Consider the following 21,624-nt stretch of genomic DNA (forward strand, 5'->3'; position numbering starts at 1 on the left):
GGTGATTGGTCTTTAGAGAGTCTAAAATGAACACCTAAAGGTGTACTTACTGGTTTAGCATCTTGCATGTTGAACCTGAAGAGTACTTTGTTGATGTACTAAGCCTGTGATAACATCAAAGTCCCTGACTTTGTGTCTCTCTTGATCCTCATCCCAAGAATCTACTTTGCAGCGCCCAGATCCTTCATAGCAAACTGCTTCGACAATTTTTGCTTCAAGTTTATGATCTCTTGTATGTTTGAGCCTGCAACGAGCATGTCATCAACGTACAACAATAAAATAATGAAACTATTGTCGAACCTCTTGATGTAGCAACAATGATCTTCTTGGCATCTGGTAAAACCACTGCTACTCATGAAACTATCGAACTTCTTGTACCACTGTCTAGGAGCTTGTTTTAAACCATACAAGCTCTTCTTCAACCTGCATACCAGGTTTTTCTTGCCTGCCTCTATGAAGCCTTCTGGCTGCCTCATATAGATCTCTTCCTCCAAATAACCATGAAGGAAAGCTGTCTTTACATCTAACTGCTCAAGATGTAAATTCTTCGCAGCTATAATTTTCAACACCAGTATGATTGTAGACAGTTTTACGACTGGAGAGAAAATTTCATTGTAGTCAATACCTTCTTTTTGCTGAAAACCTTTGACAACCAATCTTGCTTTGTAGCGTTTTCTCCCATCATGTTCTTCTTTGATCCTGTAAATCCACTTGTTATGGAGCGCTTTCTTGCCTGGTGGTAATTCAGCTAATTCCCACGTCTGATTTGACATAAGCGAGTCCATCTCATCTTTCATGGAAGACTCCTACTTGAATGAATCCTCCACCTGCATTGCTTCATCATAGAACTCTGGTTCACCATTGTCAGTCAGCAACAAATAGTGCAAAGAAGGCGAATATCGTTGGGTTGGTTTAGGAATTCTGGAGGAGCGTCTCAGTTCTGGTGTGTGTGGTTCTTCTTGAACTGCTTCAGGATTGATCTGAACATCATTTCTAGAAATCTCCTCGAACTCAGCAAATTCCTTTGTTTCAGCTTCGGTATTACTTGATTCTGCGATTGACCTATCTTTGTACATCATATTTTCATTGAAAATGACGTCTATGCTTCTGATGATCTTTCAATTTTCGTAGTCCCAAAACCGGTAACCGAGCTCATCACCACCGTAACCAACAAAGACGCATTTGTTGGACTTGGCATCAAGTTTACTTCTTTCAGCAGAGTTTATGTGTACATAAGAAATACAACCAAACACTCTTAAGTGTGAAAGGTTTATTTCTTTCTTGCTCCAAGATTCCTCTGGTATTCCGCCATCCAAAGGAACTGAGGGCCCACGGTTGATCAGGTAAGCTGCAGTGTTGATAGCTTCAGCCCATAGAAATTTGGGCAATCCGGCATGTATCCTCATGCTTCTGGCACGTTCATTCAGAGTTCTGTTCATGCGCTCTGCTACACCATTCTGCTGCGGTGTTATGGGAACTGTTGTCTCCATCTTGATCCCATTGTTTGTGCAGAAATCTCTGAAATTACTATCTTTGTACTCTCCTCCATTGTCATACCTCAACCGCTTGACTTTCAAATCAGTCTCATTTTCCACCATGGCCTTCCATTTTCTGAAGGTATCAAAGACTTCTAATTTCTTCTTCAGAAAATAAACCCACACCTTCCTTGTTGAATCATCGATGAAGGTGACATAATATAGTGAGCCTGCAAGAGATGGAACAGGGGATGGTCCCCATACATCAGTATGAACCAATTCTAACCTTTCTGCCTTGGGAGTCTTGCCAATCTTTGTAAAACTGACTTTCTTTTGTTTTCCAAAGATGCAATCCTCGCATAGTCCGACATCTACATTCTTTAGATCCGGCAGCTTCCCTTTTGACAGAAGTATCTTCATTCCTTTCTCGCTCATATGGCCGAGCCTTTGGTGCCATAGGTTTGATTTTCCATCAGCATCTGCTACTGTAATGATATTCTCTAAATTTGAGGTTACATAGAGAGTATCGGTCTTCTTACCACGAGCAATGACGAGTGCTCCTTTGGTAATCTTCCATTCACAGCCTGAAAAAGTTGTACTATATCCTTCTCCATCAAGCTGTCCAACAGAAATCAGATTTCTCCTGAGGCCAAGAATATGTCTCACTCCTGTCAGCTTCCAGGTGGTCTGGTTTGGCAGCTTTAGTCGGATGTCTCATTTTCCGACGATCTTCAAGGTTTCATCATCAGCTAGATGAACCTTCCCAAAATCACCACTGACATAGTTCTCCATGATTTATCGGCATGGGGTGGAGTGGAAAGATGTCCCTGAATCCAAGATCCATGATTCAATCGGACTGTTGACGCTTAAAATCATGGCATCACCTGTCTCCTCTGTCATGTTGGCATATTCCTGTGTGCCGGTATTTTTCTTCGGTGCTCGACAATCTCTTTTGAAGTGACCCTTCTTGCCGCAATTATAACAGGTAAAATCTTTATTTCCTGTTCTTGATTTGCCCCTTCTGGATTTTGATCTGCCACGATTTGAATTTCTTTCTGAAGTTCTCCCTCTAGACTCCGTGTGCAAGGCTGAGGAGGTTGATGCTTCACCCGATTCTCTTCGTCGAATTTCTTCACTCAATACCAGATCCCGAACATCGTCGAATTTTAATTTACTGTTTCTCGACGAACTACTGACTGCTGTAACAGTAGCATTCCAACTGTCTGGTAGAGATGATAAGAGAATTAAAGCTCGAACTTCATCATCGAACTCAATTTCCACTGAACTCAACTGGGTTGTGATTGTGTTGAGTTCATTTAGGTGTTGTGCCACCGATGCCCCTTCCGCCATCCGCAAATTGAATAATCGCCTCATCAAATGAACTTTGTTTGAGGCCGATGGCTTCTCGTACATACTGGAGAGAGCCGCCATAAGACCCGCCGTGATCTTTTCCTTTGCTATGTTAAAAGCAACATTGCGAGATAACGTCAGTCGGATAACTCCGAGGGATTGTCTGTCGAGAAGAGCCCAATCTTCATCCTTCATTCCATCTGGTTGCTTTCCTGAGAGAGGTTGATATAGATTTTTCTGGTACAAAAAATCTTCAATCTGTATCTTCCAAAAGCCAAAGTCCACACCATCAAACTTTTCAATTTTCACCTTCCCTTCGTCCATCGCTCCCACTCGAATCTGGCTTCGTTTGGATCGTTTCTGACAATTCTTGCGAATCACCGTGTATTAGAACACCACCGTCGACAAACTCGTATCGCCGACCGAATTTCACTATTCATGAAATTCACTATTCATGTGAATAGTAATAAATAGTAACCTCGTAGAAAATTTGACAAAATTCACAACCAAAAGCTCTGATTACCAGTTGTTGGGAAAATAAATCGAGTACAAGTAATTTCCCTATAACCAGATTAGTGAGAATGCGAAATAAAAGCGGAAAAATAATACCCAAAAATTGATAACGGAGTTCAGCCAATTGTGCTTACGTCTCCGGGCTGCTGAAGATCTTTTACTAAGAGAGAAAATTTACAGGTGTTTACAAAACACTCACTACTCACAAGAAAGCTCTCTAGTATAGGAAGAAAGAAATGTTTTGGGATGATTTTGAAGTTAAATGGGTAAGGGTATTTATAGTAGAAACTTAGGGACTAATCTTTGAAAATACCCTAAAGTGCAATGACTAAAGTGAATTTACCAATTCCTATTTTCAACAAACATCTACCAAAATTTTACCAAACTTTGAAAAACATTTTTCAAAGAAACATTTACCAAACTTTGAAAAACATTTTCCAAAGTTGGTTGCCAAACTTTGAAACTTTTAACAATAATTTAGAGTGATTATAACTAATGTAATATATATTCAAATTTTTCATAACTCGTTGATAACACATCATGTAAGGAGTCTTCAAGAAAAAACATTCCTTTTATCACTGAATCAACTCAATAAATTCAATCTTTTAAATGTTATAATAATAATATCATATAAACTAGTATTCGACTGACTAATAACACTTGAATATTGTAATTAGGATAAATACTTTATTTTCTCTATAACAAAGCTTACACTCATATTTTCTTATATGTTGTGATATTAAAATAACTTTAAAAAAGTGAAAACCGAAAGGGAATCTTGCTATGATTATGATTACAATTGGTAAAAAATGTAATAATGAGGTTTCATATGAGTCTAAAGCAAGCTTGTACTCTCACTTATTGCTCGTTCAGAAACGATATTATTAAAACGCAGTAACATTTTGAATATCGAATGATTTTATTTTGTTGTTGTTTCATTGCATAATTGCTTGACTTTGAGAAGGGCAGTTGATTGAAGTGATTTCTTTTATGAACTTTGAGAAGAAAAAAAGCCATTACTTTATGCACTTCATTACATGCGGCGTTTCACTAGAGAATTTCAACAGCACATTGTTCTAGAACCAAATGAAAGTAATGATAACAACTTGGTTAGTACATATATATATATATATATATATATATATGATGATATTCACTTTAGTAAAGAATAACAAAGCATCCATGGTGGGACACTTCTATAAACATTTGATATATCAATGTGAAATGACATTAATTTTTACCATGCACATATATACAACCAGCCAGGCCTCTGGTATATATATAATGCAAGGTGTCGACCTGCAAATCTTTTACTGTTTCTGATACCCAGATTCACATCCAATATGAACTTAGTGAGTCTATAAAGTGCTTTTGATAGAAATAACATTGGGTCTCACAAAGTCTGCATGTACGCCACGTGTAGAAGGCAAACATCACTGAGAAATGAAGAGAGACGGATCCCATTATAAGCCACGCAACTCTTACAGGTCGACACTGCAGATTTTAACCTTTTGCCCGCAAACCCTAACTGGGCGACCAGCATTAAATTCACACCCTCACTGCTACACTCTCGTCAGTCTTTTAAAATCACCTCTTTTACTTAAGCCAGCTTAACGGGTTTACCTCTGAATATCTTACCGTCCCTCCCCCCTTTTCGGACCTGCTAATCTTTTTTTTCACTTTTGAAAAAATCAAAACAACTCCTCAGCACTGAATCTAGCCTGTCATTGGCTGTAAAGATGGGGCACCATTCTTGTTGCAACAAGGAGAAGGTGAAGAGAGGGCTATGGTCACCCGAGGAAGATGAGAAACTTATTAACTACGTTACTACTTATGGCCATGGTTGCTGGAGCTCTGTCTCTAGACTTGCTGGTGTGGTTCTTTTTACATCACAATTCTTGAACGTTGGACTAGTTTTTAGAAACCCTTTCTTCTTTCACCGGCAAAAACTACAAAAGCCGATTGCATTAATTTTGATTACTTGTTTATTTCCTATTCCTCGTTTGTTCCTATTCGGGTCTGTTTCATGATGCAGGCCTTCAAAGATGCGGAAAGAGCTGCAGATTAAGATGGATAAATTACCTCAGACCTGATTTGAAACGTGGGAGTTTCTCTCCACAAGAAGCAGCTCTCATCATTGAACTCCATAGTATTCTGGGCAACAGGTAACTTCAATGGAAGTGCTTAGTGTTTACTATAATCACAGTAATCATCAATGTCTTTTCTTTTCATTTTGTACTTTTTAACGATTTTTTGAACAGATGGGCACAGATAGCGAAGCAGTTACCAGGGAGAACAGATAATGAGGTGAAGAACTTTTGGAATTCAAGTATCAAGAAGAGGTTTATCACTCATGATGTTGTTCCACCTTTCGCCTCTCTGGTTGATGTTCACAATTCCAAACCCCAAGGGGAAGCAGCTGATTTTGTCTCTCTAAATTTAAACCCTAATTTGATCCTTAGTGATCAACAACGAGACCAGCTCTATCTTTCCCATCAGCATCACTGCTACAAAGCTTTGCTTATGACGCAGATTTTAAGCCAACCCAAGCAATGACACCGTTGATTTGATTCACCATCATTTCCCATTAACCCCGATGCTCCCACCCCTTTCAAATACAGCTTTCTTCGACCCTTCGTGGTCATTTCCCTTTGTTGCACCCAACATGATCTGGATCATCCCCAAAAAAAAACATCACGTCCCAAATTTGAGCAATGAAGTAATTCAGGATATTGTCAGTGACATGCTTGTAAACCAGATCGCTGGCGCCAATCCTTACAAGTACGATCGTGGCAACCCAAACAGTACCCAAACTCTGTGAAATCCTTAAAGGAAACCTCTGCAACATGCCCCTAACATCCGTTTCATTACCAAACATAGACCCAATAGTCTCCAGGCTCTCATCGTGTTTTCCTATATCTGCTGGTTCATCATATTCGCAGGACATGCACATGGCAACAAACATCACATCAATGCCATTATCATCATCGTCGTCTTTTTCTTCTTCTTCTCTTCATCATCATCATCTTTATCAGCTTTTTCCAGTGGGCAATATATCACAAATCCTACTCTTCCATCAAGAAGTTGGGACCCTTAAGGAGGACAGATTCACTATTTTATAATAGAAATGGCACTGGATTTAGCTAGGTACTTTTTCTACTGTTTCACTCGATCAATACAACGGCAATTATTCTCTTGAAATATCTATGTATATAGTATATACACATGTATATTATGTGTAGGGTTGTTATATATAAGAGAAAAAAGTTTAAAACCAAAATGTTACTATTTAAAACATCAAGGGAAGATAATGCAAGACGATTTTCCATATATAAATTTAATTTTTTCTTAACAATATCTACCTAGGAGGGGAGAATTTTTATTCCTAATGAGTATTGAACTCACATCCTAGGACGATATCAACTAAAATTTTAAATCCCATGTTTTAAAGATCATTGACATAAATTAATTTCTTAATTTCATATTACTAGTTCAAAATATATTTGTATACCAGATTATATATTTACTATTTAATTTATCTATTTTACCACTCTATATTTGTATATTTCCTTTCGATATATATTATACATATAGAGGTAGAATCAAAGATTAAAATGAGTAAATTATCAAAGTTTAATCTTATCTGTATTAATCTTGTATTAAAAAAAAGTAGAGACATGGAGGGGCACAGGCCCACGGTTGGTAGTAAATTAGTGTAATTTGCCTAAAGTTTCGTAGTTGTAATTGGAGGAAAGATTTTGAGCTTATATTAGAAATGCATCAATTATTAACAAAGGTAGAAAGATGAAGACAAAGCAAGGGCGGGCCACTCCGCCCCCGACACGGAAATTGTCGTCAATGCTGGCCACTGGTTGTCAACTGATAAATGTACAGAGCTGTAGGGCCCAAAAGATACGGCCTTTAGAGGTTTTTACTCCATGGCCACTGTTAATGGCTCTCAAATTTCGGCAGAAAAAAAAATTAGAGGGTAAACTATACTCAATCGTCCAATTATGAGTTTAATAATATATAAAATTATCTTTAATATTAAAAAAATCTTATCAGCTAAACTAATGGCTCCCTAGACATAAACTCGAGATCCATTCCGATGCAGCCTTCTGAATGTCCGGCTGGATTCTTGAAGGATAAATGATAGAGTTACAGCAATCAAACGTTTTACGACCAAGGAAAAAGACAGATGAACCATATTATATTGATTCATATGTGACTTTGATAACAATAAAAAATTAGACCAGACTATTATGTTTTTTCTTTTCAAAAAAGTAATTAAATCAAATTTAATGCTGCCAATAAATAAATTAATATATCTATAAGTTAGATTGGTCGCCTGACTTGCCGCCAAGCCCGACCGTACCAAGCTATCTTCCCCCATTTTTTACTCCATTGATGAAAATAGATAGTATAAAACTGTATTTTCATGGATTTTCTATTTGTTTTTTATTTAAGTAATACATAAATTTAAATATTTTAATCAGTATTCACAACGGATTCAGAATAATAAAAAATATTTAAATTCACTTTATTTTTTAAATAATAAATGTTGATATAAAAGTTTATCATACATAAGTTCACTTTACTTTCAAATCTTTCAAATGATTCAATATTTTAATTTCAAATCTAAATAATACTAATACTACTCAAATTAATGCAATTAGTAAATAGATTTAAATTTTAAAATATTTTTTATAATTAATAATGAATATTATAAATATACATCCTAGCTTTTTATCTTCCTATTATTTTTCAAAGAATCATCGTCCTTTTTTCTTTCACGTTGAATAAAAAGGAAATGTCGGCATAAATCAGTAAACTTACGTGTGGTGTGGGTTCCACAGACCGGACCAATAATCACAGAGGTTAGCGTGCGACGCACTTGCTGTTAAAGCAGGCTGCGATCAGCCGATCACATCACTCAATATCTTCACACCTAAAAAAAACACAAAATTATATTTGTATAAGTTTATTTGCATGTTTTCACAGAAATAAAAAATTTAAAAAATAATATTAAATATATATTATGTTATTTGTGTATAAATTTTATTTAAAATTATAAAAATTAAAAATAATAAAAAATTATATTTCTATTATTTTCATGTAAATATTTTGAAAGAATTAAACTTATTGAAAAATACATCTCAAAGACAATTTGATAAAATATACATTTTTATCTTATAATCCTTCATTTAATCTTATATTTTTATCGAACAAACTAAATTTTTATATTTCTATCAAATAAAGTAAAACAATTTATAATTCTGACTGTCGGAAGTCTACCACGGAAGTTGCTCTCAACCTGACGTTGGGATAACCTATTATCTTATCTCCCTTATCCTATTACACATGAGAATAGGGTGAGCTAAATTTTTTTCAAATAAAGTAATACAATATTTTTAGCAATATACAAGTAATATAAAAATTATTGTTGGAAGTTACAAATAAACTAAGTAGTAAAATTTAACTTGGAAAAAAAGAAAGAAAAAGTAAAATCCAGGAATTTTTTTGACTTTGTTGGGAATAGAAGTTCGAGGAAGACAAAAGTTAAATACGCGATGATATAAAAACTAAAGTGGAAGAAGAGATTCAAAACGCCCTGGATTGAGATCGATCAATTCGCACTTTGTTTTTCTCTTTCTCTGTCAGTCTCATCGGAAGTGATCTCATCATTTTCTGAGCTCTTTCAATTTCAAAGAATATTCGATGGGTAAACCTCTAATCCTTTCATCTTAATCTATTTTCTCTTTTTTTTATTTTTTTCCTCACTATTTATAGCTTGTTCAGTGATCCTTTTCTTCCTTCCGTTATTCAACTAATTTTGCGGTTTATTTTTTAAATTTCTCTAATGTAACGGGAAAAGATTTGAGCATGCTGCACCGCCTTAATAACTTTTTCTTATTATTGTTATTTAAAGGGCGATGCGTTTTTTTTCCCATGAAATTTTGCGTTTCGATATTGATTTTTAGGTTTCTAAAGTTTTGTTTAGTAGTGTAAATCTGAAATTTATTGTGTTGATTGGATCGGGACCGGGAATGAATTTCATACTTATTGCATGTCTGGTTGCTGTGAAACCCAAGTAAAATGAAAACAAAGATCTGGATTTTGAATGATCAACTTTTAAAGCTATTTAGTACGCCAAAATTATGTATGGAAATAGATAAATATACTTTATTTTAGTGGAGGTATACATATTTTTCTTTCTTTGATCAATTGATATGGTGATTTAATTTGAAATTAACAAGTAAAAATGAACAGGGCAGATTTTTTGCCTGTAATTAATAGTGCAGTTAATTCTGTGTATTATGAAAGCTTTCTTCACTTTACTTAGACATGCTATGAACATTTCATTTCTCAGCTACAGGTGATGAATGTTGTTCAATTCAACTTATTGATGGAGATGGTTCATTCAATGATAATGGAATCGAACGATTTATCAAGGAAGTAAAACTTCATGAGTGTGGGCTGTCTTACGCTGTGGTTTCCATCATGGGACCACAAAGTAGTGGTATGCCTTGATATCTTTGAGACATCCTTTGGACTTATGCCTTCCCTGTTACTAAGTTTATACTTCTAGTCACACTAAGCTGCTTTATTTATTTACTTTGCATTATGTTTAATGATAAGTGCTAGAAATATGCGACATGAATAACTGTATGATAAGCTTGAAGTCTGGTCATGTCAGTTTTTTAAAAATGGCATATTTTTCATATCTCACTTTCGCAAAACTTGTTACTACTGATATTGTTGATTTACTGTTGTAGTTAGTGTTATATCTATCTTTCTGTTTCATTATTTGATTCTAACCCATGCTATGAATGATTTCACTTTTTAGGTGTTTTATCATTTTATGGTAGCTATGTAAGTGCTGCTTATGTCATTAAAAGTTTCACTTAATTTTCCATTATCTTGGCAGGTAAAAGCACACTGTTAAATCATTTGTTTCACACCAATTTCAGGGAAATGGATGCATTTAAGGGAAGGTAACTTACCATTCTGTAATAGCAAATTGCATTTGTTTCAATTGGTTCTAAAACTAATGGACTGTGCGTCTTGTCAGGTCTCAAAACCACTAAAGGTATTTGGATGGCTAAATGTGCTGGTATAGAGCCTCGCACTCTAGTAATGGATTTGGAGGGCACTGATGGAAGAGAACGTGGGGAGGTGTGGTTGATAGCTGCATTTGATCTCTTAACATACTTTGTTAAAAATTGAAACTGCATTGTTTGATATACCAATAACAACTTCTTTGTTAGCTTAAAGATCTTTTTGCCTGATTTTGCAAAACATAGGATTCCAGATATTCCTCCTTCCATGCTCCATCTGCATTTTGATTATTAATCTAGTAGGTATTTTTTCTAGGACCTGCTTTTATGGCAATTATCAACTACATCCAAAAAATTATAAGTTTTCAATGCCTTAGTAATGTGAATGAATTATTATTTTAGGAAATAGTCTAATATTGAATGAATTTCTGTTTTACCAGATAGTAAAATCAAATTAAATATCAGTCGTCAGTTCTTTTCTTTTCTAATGTCAACGTTTTAATTCTGAATTTCTGTTCTCTCTCTCAGTAAAAGTTCTACTGTAGGTGATATTTGTTCCTTAGCATTATTTTCAGGGTCATGGATTAGTATATTATATTTGAAATTGGTGAATCAATTTGATCAAGATGAAAGATATATTTGGTAATTTGCTTTGAATTTTTTATTGAGTACTTGTGATTTTAGAAGAGATCTTGCTGCTTATTAACAAGAAGGTTAAGGAGTGATGAACCAAGCTAAACAAATTGATAGTGGAATTTAGATTATAAATTGATAGTGTTACCACAGGACCTGCTTCTTTACTTATCTCGTGGGGGAATTTGAGGGTGAATTCATTGATTTGGAAGTTTATCCCGGGAGTTGTTTTTTGGTCTATTTGGAAAGCAAGGAATGCGATTGTGTTTGAAGGATTAAACCTTGATAGGCTGTCTCTCTTTTTCCTCGTGAGATTTAGGCTATCCAAATGGTTCCTAGCTAAGTATCCTAAATTCCATATACAAGAGGATCTGCTTATTGGGGATCCGTCACTTGCTGATGGTATTTCTGTTCCTAAACCTAAGGATTCTTCTATGATTTGCTGGCTCCCTCCCCTTGTTGATTTCTTGAAGATGAATGTTGATGGAGCTGTGAGGTTAAATGACTCGGCTGGAGGTATTGGAGGCATTTTAAGAGACTGGAATAGCTGTACTCTTTTGACTTTTTCAGAGAATATTGGCCAAGGTCCTCCACCAGTTGCTGAATTAAAGGCTATTAAAAGAGGCATTGAAATTTTTTTGGCATCACATTGGTCTGCTGTCAGTAGGTTGGTTGTTGAGAGCGATTGCAAGTCAGCTGTGGAGTGGATCCATTCCCCCTCTTTGGCTCCAGTTTTCATATTGCCTTTAGTTAAAGAAATTTTGTTGATCATTTCTGAAAAGGTGGTGTTAATTAGGTTGATTCCAAGGGCTTGTAATGGGGAGGCAGATAGTTTAGCAAAGAAGGGGATAGGTTGATTATATGATTTTAGTTGTATGTTTCATTTTATGGTCAGTAGAATTTTGAAGTAGGTGAAGTTGTTAAGTCTTATGTAATCTCTTCGGATGTAATTGTTAAGGCTTATGTAATTCTGGTTAAGTAATAAAATGAGGCACTCTTTTCCTCCCTCCACTACTTGATCCTTTCTGTTAGGAAAGGGTTATCTATGAGGGAGGTTTTTAATGAGGCCTCCTATTTCTATAAAAAAAATTTGTTGCTCTTATATGATCTTCCTTTGTTTTATGTAAAAATGGGGAGGATTAGAGTTTCTTTCTGCATCAGCTTTTTATTTATTTTTTGCATTATTCCAGGATGACACAGCATTTGAGAAACAAAGTGCACTTTTCGCGTTGGCAGTTTCAGATATAGTACTCATAAACATGTAAGGCATGGCACCTACATGGTGGTAGATGTAGTTTCGGATTTTCATTTTAAGTTAATCGCTTTAGTTACTATATGCAAATGATATTCTTGAGCAACTTTATTTTAGGTGGGCCTAATCTTCTATCAAAAAAAAAAAAAAAAAAACTTTATTTTAGGTGGTGTCATGATATTGGTCGTGAGCAAGCTGCAAACAAGCCTCTTCTTAAGACTGTATTCCAGGTATTCACCATCTCAGTGCCTTTCAAGCAATTCCCTGAATTTTGAGTGTCCTTACCTTTATTTGGTTGCAGATGATGATGCGATTGTTTAGTCCCCGCAAAACGACTTTGATGTTTGTTATCCGTGATAAAACAAGGGTGAGCATTTTGTGTTTGGAGAGCTAGTTTTTTGTTCAACTTTTCCTTGATATTATTTAGCCTCTAAGCTTTATAATATTACTATATCTAACTAAGGGTCTCCTACGTACAATTGAGTTTGTGGTTACTTAGATATTTCTTGTTGACAGACACCATTGGAAAATTTAGAACCTGTTTTGAGAGAAGATATTCAGAAGGTACAGATATATGGTGTCTATGCTTCCTTGCTTTTTTCTATTAACTCAAGTAATATTTTCTTCTGACCTGTTTATCTTTAACTTCAGATATGGGACTCTGTTCCTAAGCCACAGGCACATAAGGAAACTCCATTAAGTGATTTTTTCAATGTATGATTTTTGGTTGAGTTAATGCAACATAAATTTAAATGTCATCTCTCTGTACCTTTCCCAATGAGTATTGCTTCTGGCAGTTTGATGCTATTGCTGATAATGACCAGGTTGATGTGGTTGCACTTTCTAGTTATGAAGAAAAGGAGGAGCAATTTAAAGAGCAGGTATCATTTTAGGTCATCGAATGAGGACATACAGAATCCCTAGCATTCAAAAATACTTTCCCACTGTTTAGAATTTTCTTAAATGGATGAAAGAAGTTGAATATCAACATTTTGTGACATCACCCTATTGATTGTCTGATGGATTCTGTTTTTTTTTCCCATTGATTTGGTTGCAAGTCTTTTTTCTCACTTGTCCTGGTTATACACTACAATTTACTGTTTTGGAGATGGACAAAATAAAATACCTCTACCTACCATATAATTCTGCCCGAGTATTGGATAATGGTGCTGAAATATTTTATTAATTGGCATGCAAATATGCAGTTTGTTTGATTCTATTATTATTTTTTAAGGTTTCTAATTTGAGACAACGATTCTTTCACTCTATTGCACCGGGGGGGATTGCTGGAGATCGGAGGGGTGTAGTACCTGCTTCTGGGTTCTCTTTTAGTGCACAGCAGATCTGGAAAGTCATTAAGGAGAATAAAGATCTTGACCTTCCAGCCCATAAGGTAACCTTTTGGATTTCATTATGGCTATAACTTGAATGACATTCATAAATCTTGTTGATTTTTCTGTTGTCTGTGCTTCATTTTGCTGTAGGTTATGGTGGCTACGGTTCGCTGTGAAGAAATTGCCAATGAGAAGTTCACTGCTTTCATTGCAAATGAGGTAAATGGAATATTGTTAATATTCATAAATATGTCCATGCACACACGAAAATGCACTTTTTTTTCTTCTGGGAAGCTGGTTATTGTTCTAGAAACTTGAACCAACCTGTTACATCACATGACAGAACTGGTGTCTATTAGAAGAAGCTGTACAGTCTGGTCCAGTTGCCGTCTTTGGGAAGAAGCTGAATTCAATTCTCTATGCTTCTCTATCAGAGTAAGACTACTTTAATGAGATTAGAATATAAGTTTTGTAGTGCCCAAGTTACAAATAGGCTGTTACCTACATAGCTGAGCTCACTTGTGCAATGATCAGTTGAGCATTGAATAAATTATATAAGTGATTCATTCTGTCAAAGTGGATGCAGAATTATGATGCTAAAGGATATATGAGAATGTTGTGATTACTAATTGGCAACCTGATGGCTTGTGGGTCATGCTGTATTCCCTTCATACTGGTAACTGATACATGTCCAACACGACACCTCTGACATGGGGACATTCTTGACCTCCGAGTTTGAATTAATTGAATATAAATGGATTTTTAAAGGCTAAAAGTTTTTACACTCAAAACTAATATTAAAATATTAACAAGCTACTTTCATATTATTTAGTAAAAATAAATTATTTCACTGTGGTGTCTACCCATACTCCTGCCCTAATATTTCAGAAATTACAGTCACCTTGTCAGTCTCATGTTGCACCAGAGCTGCATGCGCACGCTTCCTAGATGGTGATAATGATATGTTTCTCAACTGAATGGGTGAATGAAAATTTTCTTGAGGCATACCTGGGCCAAATAAGAGTCATATCAGTTTCAAGATCGCTGTTTTTCCTGCACTTATTTTCCCTAGTTTTTTACCATGCATCAGTGACATCAAGTTGTTTGTTCATTGTTCTAATTTTAGGTATGATGCTGAGGCTACATATTTTGATGATAGTGTCAGATCTGCAAAGCGAAAGCAGCTGGAAGAAAAACTGCTACAAGTAATAGCACTAACTGTATTTGTGCCCCATTTTTCTTGTCATTTGAATTTTCTTAACTTATTTTCTTTCAACTCCTGATGTAGCTTGTCCAACCAGCCCATCAGTCCATGCTAGGGCGTTTGAGGTCTGGAACTCTTGAAAAATTCAAGGAAGCATTTGAGAAAGCTTTAAATGGAGGGGAGGGATTCTCTTTGGCTGCTTGCAACTGCACTGAATCTTATATGGCTCTGTTTGATGAAGGATATGCAGGTATGGTTGAAATTCATGAACCATATTGCCTTTAAGCTGGCATAGAACTAAAAGCTACAAAACAGTTATTCAAAAGCTATGAGATGGGAAAAAGAATCTTTCAAAAGGTTTGTTGGGTAATAAAGCAAAGTTGAGTTTTTAAAACCATTACAATGAATTGAAATTTTAAATGATGAGCTTTTGTATATTGATTGCATTTAGTATGTATGGTACTGTAGTTGTCGTCAATGATGGTACATTTTGCTCAACGAGGCAGATTGAACACGTGGAGTTTTTACATTTGCAGATGCTGTTGTTGAGCTAGCAAATTGGGATTGCTCTAAAGTAAGGGATAAGCTACTCCGTGATATTGATGCACATGTTGCTTCAGTCCGAGCTGCCAAACTTTCGGAGCTGATCTCATCATATGAGGTATGGTAACTTGTCTCTTCGTCTCTTCTAACCATTTTCTCGTTTCAAGTTATCGTCCTGGTGATTAAGAACAAATCAGTCTCCAGGTTGCTGTTTAGCAGTCCTAACTAACCGATGAAGGAATCTTATGCAAAGTTAGGATGGTGTAACCTAACAAAATTTTAAAGCAGGAGTTTGTGTATCATTTTCAAGTTATAGATTTCTGTGTTGTGTATAGTTGAGGACTTCCATAACCTTTTGAAGAATTTGTCATGGTGACATCCACGACACATGTTTATGACAAGTTAAATGAATCTTACTCATCATTATGTTGCATTTGCAGGCAAAGCTGAATGAAGCATTAGCTGGAACTGTTGAAGCACTTTTAGATGGAGCTAATGATGAGACATGGCCCTCAATAAAGAAAATTCTCCGCTGTGAAACTGATTCAGCCATTTCTGGACTCTCCAGAGCCCTTTCTGGTTTTGACATGGATGTGGAAACCAAGGAGAAGATGCTATCTAGTCTACAGGATTATGCAAGAGGTGTGATTGAAGCAAAAGCAAGAGAAGAAGCTGGAAGGGTATTGATTCGTATGAAGGACAGGTAATAACATATTTCAATGCTGGAGTTAATCGGTTTGATTTGCTAGACATTATACATTATCAATAGCGACTCTAAATCTGTATACAGGTTTTCGACATTGTTTAGTCATGATTCTGATTCAATGCCACGGGTTTGGACTGGGAAAGAAGATATTCGAGCCATCACTAAAACGGCTCGCTCTGCAGTATGTTTTTGTATTATCGTTTGTTGTATTTTCATAAATATTATGCAATCTATTCTCTTCTAACCTTGTTTGTTATCTGTTGCCAGTCCTTAAAGTTGTTATCTGTTATGGCTGCAATACGGTTGGATGATAATGTTGATAATATCGAGAATACACTAACTTCTGCCTTGGTGGATACAAAAAATAACGCTGCTGTAACTGACAGGAGCATCACAACTTTTGATCTGTTGGCCACAAGCACGTGGGAGCAGGTGAAGTCTTGTTCTTTCTGAGGTTGTTTATGAGATTTAGTTGAACTTACATTAGAAACTGGATGACCCTTGCATACTATTTTGTCGACATTTCTATGCTCACATGAAAATCACTGAGGGTCTCGTTACATGGTCTTCCTTATTGTTTTCTTCATTAGTTGAACATGGTCTTTTCCTCCATATGACATTCGTGATTTATTCTTATTACTGATTTTGGTGTAGGTTCCACCTGCCAAGACGTTGATCACACCTGTTCAGTGCAAATCTTTGTGGCGACAATTCAGGGTTGAGACAGAGTACAGTGTCACTCAGGCCATTTCTGCTCAGGCATGAATTTTCAAATTCTAGTTATTGTGAAGATTTCGTTCTCTCCTTCCCATCCAATATTGATGTGAACTGTTGGCATCAAATCAAATTCCAATTCTGCCTTCGTGATAGTCACGGGTGTCTGAAGAAGAGCTAGAAAAATAAGTCTATTGGCAATTGCGATTCTCATTGTCAGGCTTTAGTTAATAATAATTTATTGCTGCTTGACCGCTGAAATTCTGTTGTGTTCCTCTACTTATGCTAGTGTACTGCCTCTTTGTAGCATGTACAATATTGCTGTTGAGTTTTCTGGAATTCAGAATAATATTTTGACTTAGTTAAACATGTTACTGCTAATGCATCACTTTTTCTGAGTTTACTGATGTCTTCTGCATTCAGGAAGCAAGCAAGCGTCACAACAACTCGATGCCACCTCCATGGGCGATTGTTGCCTTGTTAATCTTGGGATTTAATGAATTTATGACTCTTCTAAGGTGCGTGCTGCACTTGTAGCTTTGAACTAATTTTGGTCAGTATTCAATGATATTATCCTTTGTTGCTTGTGCTTAGTACAAATGTCCTCATTGCAGAAATCCTTTATATTTGGGTGTCATCTTTGTGGGTTACCTTATCGTGAAGGCTCTATGGGTGCAGCTTGACATTTCGGGTGAATTCAGCCATGGCGTTGTAAGATTCAAACTAATTTTTTTATTGTTATTTTAAGCTAGCCGATAACCTTTAGAGTACAATACATTCAAACAATTTACTTAAAAAGCATTTAAAAACCTTTTGGGCATGTAAACTTGAAATTCAAAAGCAGATTTATAAAAAGAAGGTTTGCTTCTTGCTAAATATAGCTATCAGTCAGAGCTTTGCGGCTTTGCACTATATCTGTTCTTAAAATGTTCCATTGGTCTCCAGTTTTGCAGCTCATTTTTAAAATATAGCTATCAGTTTTCTGAGCAAATGCAGTTATTTAATAAAACTTCTTTCACTTCAAGATATCATTAAGAACTATAAAACTATCTGTCCTTAAAATCTCTTCTATTTTCTGTGTTTAATATGTTTAACCCTTTCTTTTGACCGAAGGTTTAGTTTATGCCATTCAAAAAAGAAAAATAAAGGGTCTAATTTATGGTTTTGCATGCTTGCAGCTTCCTGGGCTTCTTTCCATATCTACCAAGTTCCTCCCCACCGTCATGAACCTCCTCAGAAAGTTAGCGGAGCAGGGGCAAAGTCCAGCAACTAACTATCCTCAGACAAACCCAGGTGCCGAATCTAAGAGTTTCCAAAACGGGAGCACCAGAAGCAGTATGTCAACTGCTTCATCTGGAGTAACTGCTTCATCTGGAGTAACTGCACCAAGAAATGGCATGGAATACTCCAGCCCCTTGAAAGAAGACTGAGCATCTTGTGCTCGCTTTCGTGGTTGGGTGTTTGTCACATACGTTATTTATCATGCATGAAATGTCTCTTCCAAGAATGCGACGGTTGCACGTCTTGTGAAGGCATTTGTTTTTGTGCAATTGCCATTATACAAAGGGGCCTTGGCTTTCTTGAAATTGAGCCGTATCAAATAGTCCCCTTCCCGGGCCTAGATTTTTTAATATTTAATTATATTTATTCTACGTTGGCCAAGTTATTAGGTCTTAATCATATTGTTACCTTGTTCACTTGTTCTTGCGAGTACCTGTAATTGTTCAAACGTGTGCTTTTACCCAATTATTAGAATGGTAAAAACAAAGGCTGCATGGGGTATATGTCTTCGTCAACATAATTATGATTTTGTTAAACTGGCTTGCATGATCCAACTAGTTTGTTTCTTCAAGCCTCGGGTCCTTCCTTTCCTCCTACCTGTTTAAATTGCTAACTCATAAATGACTAAAACTTAATGCTCTAAGGTTGGTAGCACCTTGACCCCCAATTAGGCGGATTAAGAGAAAAGAAAAAGAAATCAATCACAAATTACGAGGATATTTACTTCATCTTTTTCCTTTTCCTTGTTGATTTAGTATTTACAGCTGGATGAATAGGTTGTCTCGTGTGCGACGTGTTATCCACAATTGGCCAGAGAGGAGGCCGTGGGCCGTGGATGAGACAGATCAGAGTAATTGATTTGAGCTGTCCAATACTTAAAATGTATGGCTATGGTAACTAAAATTTCTGCATGCTTCATGCATGCATCCTTTGCTGGATGCATAATTCAACCACCTTTTTTTCAGTATGTATATTTATCTAAATAGATACTAGTATATAAATTTATTATGTATTTAATTTAAAAAATTATAGGGGGACAAAAGTCACTTTTTGCTTAAATTGAAATTCATTAAAATTTAAAATACTTTGTTTTCGAAGAAAACCTGTAAGCTTATTGTAATATATTTTAAATGATAATTTGGATCTTAAAATGCAATGAATCGAGTTGGACCGAACCTTGAAACAGTCAAATATTTCATTATCCAGTTGCTAACTAATTGTTGAAGGAAATGTGAATGGAGATAGGGTTTTAGGAGACCGTGAGATCTCTAAGGTTGCTTAGGATTACCTCAAAATGTTATCTCCCACGGATGACCCGAATCAGGTTTTTCTTTTTCTCTATGTGCAATCTTGTATCTCGGCAGAATTAAACAGTGAGTTTAATTTTTAAAAATATTTTTTAGAATTATTCTAGAAGTTTAATGTTTTCCTAATATATATATATATATATATATATATATATATAACGTGATAGAACCATAATGTATCATGTAATAATAATATAATAAATGTTAAAATTTAATGTAAAATGGTAAAGGAATTAATGTTATTCCTTGAGTTTTGAGTTCGAGCATCAGAAATGACAGCGGTGTGAGCGTTCAATGTCAAATGGCTGATATTATCTTTGAATAGATATTGCCTTATACTTACCCCATATTAATAAAAACACAATCAAAATTAGTCAAACAACTTAATTGATTTAAATTTTAAATTTAATGATTTAATTGAAATAAATTCTTAATTTAAAATTTTAATTGATTGTAAAAAAATAAAATTTAATTGATTCTTTTCCCCCCAAAAGTTTGAATATTTTTTGCACTCTTAAACCAAAAATAATAATAATTTGGATGTTTGCATTGTCCTTTTCCTTTCCTTCCTCCATTTTCTAACCGTGGCAATGTTAGAAGGGTGATTAATGAAAGCCAAAATAAAATACAAAAGAAATCAGTTTAACACCCCGGCACAAATGTTGGCAACATATTTGCTAAATCGTAGATGGCATCACCAAAAGTATATAGATAAATAAAATAAAAATTAAGGTTTGGAAATGTTTTCTTTTCAATTCGGAACAAATATGGAAGGAGATAAGTTGTAATCACTTAGATTTTCAAATTTTCACTTTTATCACTCAAATTAAAATCGATATTTTTAGACAAATGTAAAAATCAATAGAGGAGTATAAATTATTTTATGCTGACATGGAGCTAATTAGTAAACTCAATACAATATTGTGACTAAATAATATATCAATTAACCTAATTGCTTTAAGGAAAGTTGTTGGAAACCAATAAAATTAATGATACGATGGACTGGCGAAGAATGGAAAGTAATATTATTTTAATAGTTTAACGTGATTATGCGGTAATATTTGTTTAAAATATTTTTTTAATCATTGACAACACACACCCGCAAACAAATATACGAACTCAATATCTCTAAGAGAATACTACTTCTTTTAATCACTCGTAATTTTAGACTCCAAACCAAATTTGATACTTTTCATGGCTATGGTAAATTCGTTCGTTAGCGAAATCCAATAAAAATGGACAATCAATTGTCACAATTAATGTATAGTAATTTAACTAATAATTTTAAAATGAGATTAATGTATAATTTTATAACAGTGTATTGGCAGTCAATTCATTTATTATATATGGAATTACACAATTTTAATATATCGAATATCTAGTGTGAGCATAGGGAGTTTACTTGTAGTGCAAAGTTTTCACTTTCACGTAAATATTAAAATGGTAGAAAAGAAACTCGTCTTATATAGTAAAATGTCAAATATTTGTAACAACCTACACTGATGCTTATATGTAATTTTTGGTTCAATGAGGAACAAATATAAATTTGTTATTATGACTGAATATATATTTTAAAGTTTGGTTTGAATCTATAATTTATTAAAAAGTATTTAATTATATCATCATTGACTCATTGTTGTAACATACATAAGAATACGAGTTTAAATACACTTGAGAATGTATCTTCTTATTTATAAGCGAAGAAAGAATCTATTTAGTTTAAACATTGTATCGAAACGAGTTTGGATATTTGCTGGTTAAATAAGCATTAGATTCGCGTTTAGGATGACAAAATGAATTTTGTGTAAAATTTTGGGATTCATTGCAAGAGAAAATATGAATAATAGATGATCTTTTTTTATTTTTATAGGGATTTCAAATGACATCGTTTTGATGCATTATCAGACTATTTGTTATGTGTCACACAATTTATGATTCAATGATTAAATTATTAAAATATGAATAATGTTAAAATTTAATAATTAAATTTTAAAAAATAGAATTCAATTATCAAAACGATAAAATCGGAGTTATGAAAATTTTCAGTTACCTTCTTTTTATTGGAAAGAGGGGAAATGGTTAGGAGTTCCGTAGATCTTTCATGGCAAAGAAAAGCCTTGTTTATAGTGTACAAATTGTCGAAGATTTAGTTGGAAAATAGGGTATTCCGATGGTATATCTTTTTAAAGAGATGCAATTTAAATTTGGATTTCATATTAGTTAAGAGACTAGGGGTGGCAAACAGGTCATTCGG

At 34.9% G+C, this 21,624-nt stretch overlaps 1 protein-coding gene and 1 pseudogene across 2 annotated transcripts; both read left to right on the top strand.

Moving 5' to 3' along the window:
- Positions 1-4,771: 4,771 nt before the first annotated feature.
- On the top strand, positions 4,772-6,512 carry LOC120148585 (annotated as a pseudogene).
- Positions 6,513-8,903: 2,391 nt separating this feature from the next.
- On the top strand, positions 8,904-18,222 carry LOC120148620 (protein ROOT HAIR DEFECTIVE 3-like). 2 transcript variants are annotated; one of them, XM_039161695.1, is made up of 22 exons: positions 9,709-9,858; positions 10,267-10,333; positions 10,411-10,514; positions 12,220-12,290; positions 12,448-12,511; positions 12,583-12,648; positions 12,798-12,845; positions 12,933-12,995; positions 13,106-13,162; positions 13,516-13,674; positions 13,766-13,834; positions 13,959-14,050; positions 14,742-14,820; positions 14,904-15,069; positions 15,356-15,480; positions 15,803-16,065; positions 16,153-16,249; positions 16,336-16,500; positions 16,723-16,827; positions 17,206-17,300; positions 17,397-17,493; positions 17,961-18,222. In XM_039161695.1, exons 2-22 carry the CDS (start codon positions 10,318-10,320, stop codon positions 18,210-18,212), a joined length of 2,253 nt encoding a protein of 750 aa, XP_039017626.1. In that variant the 5' UTR covers positions 9,709-9,858; positions 10,267-10,317; the 3' UTR covers positions 18,213-18,222. The 2 variants fall into 2 exon arrangements, with proteins under 2 accessions (XP_039017627.1, XP_039017626.1); XM_039161696.1 differs by lacking the exons at positions 17,206-17,300; positions 17,397-17,493; positions 17,961-18,222 and adding an exon at positions 8,904-9,060 and having other exon boundaries at positions 16,723-16,833.
- The last annotated feature ends 3,402 nt before the right edge of the window (positions 18,223-21,624 follow it).

Source organism: Hibiscus syriacus, unplaced genomic scaffold, assembly GCF_006381635.1.
Source record: "Hibiscus syriacus cultivar Baekdansim isolate YM2019G1 unplaced genomic scaffold, ASM638163v2 tig00110963_pilon, whole genome shotgun sequence".
Lineage (NCBI taxonomy): Eukaryota > Viridiplantae > Streptophyta > Magnoliopsida > Malvales > Malvaceae > Hibiscus > Hibiscus syriacus.

Excerpts from the sequence above, each read along its gene's own strand:
- LOC120148620 (XM_039161695.1), top strand. Across the intron at positions 16,250-16,335 it reads CTAAAACGGCTCGCTCTGCA|TCCTTAAAGTTGTTATCTGT; the intron begins GTATGTTTTTGT and ends ATCTGTTGCCAG. Across the intron at positions 16,501-16,722 it reads CCACAAGCACGTGGGAGCAG|GTTCCACCTGCCAAGACGTT; the intron begins GTGAAGTCTTGT and ends ATTTTGGTGTAG.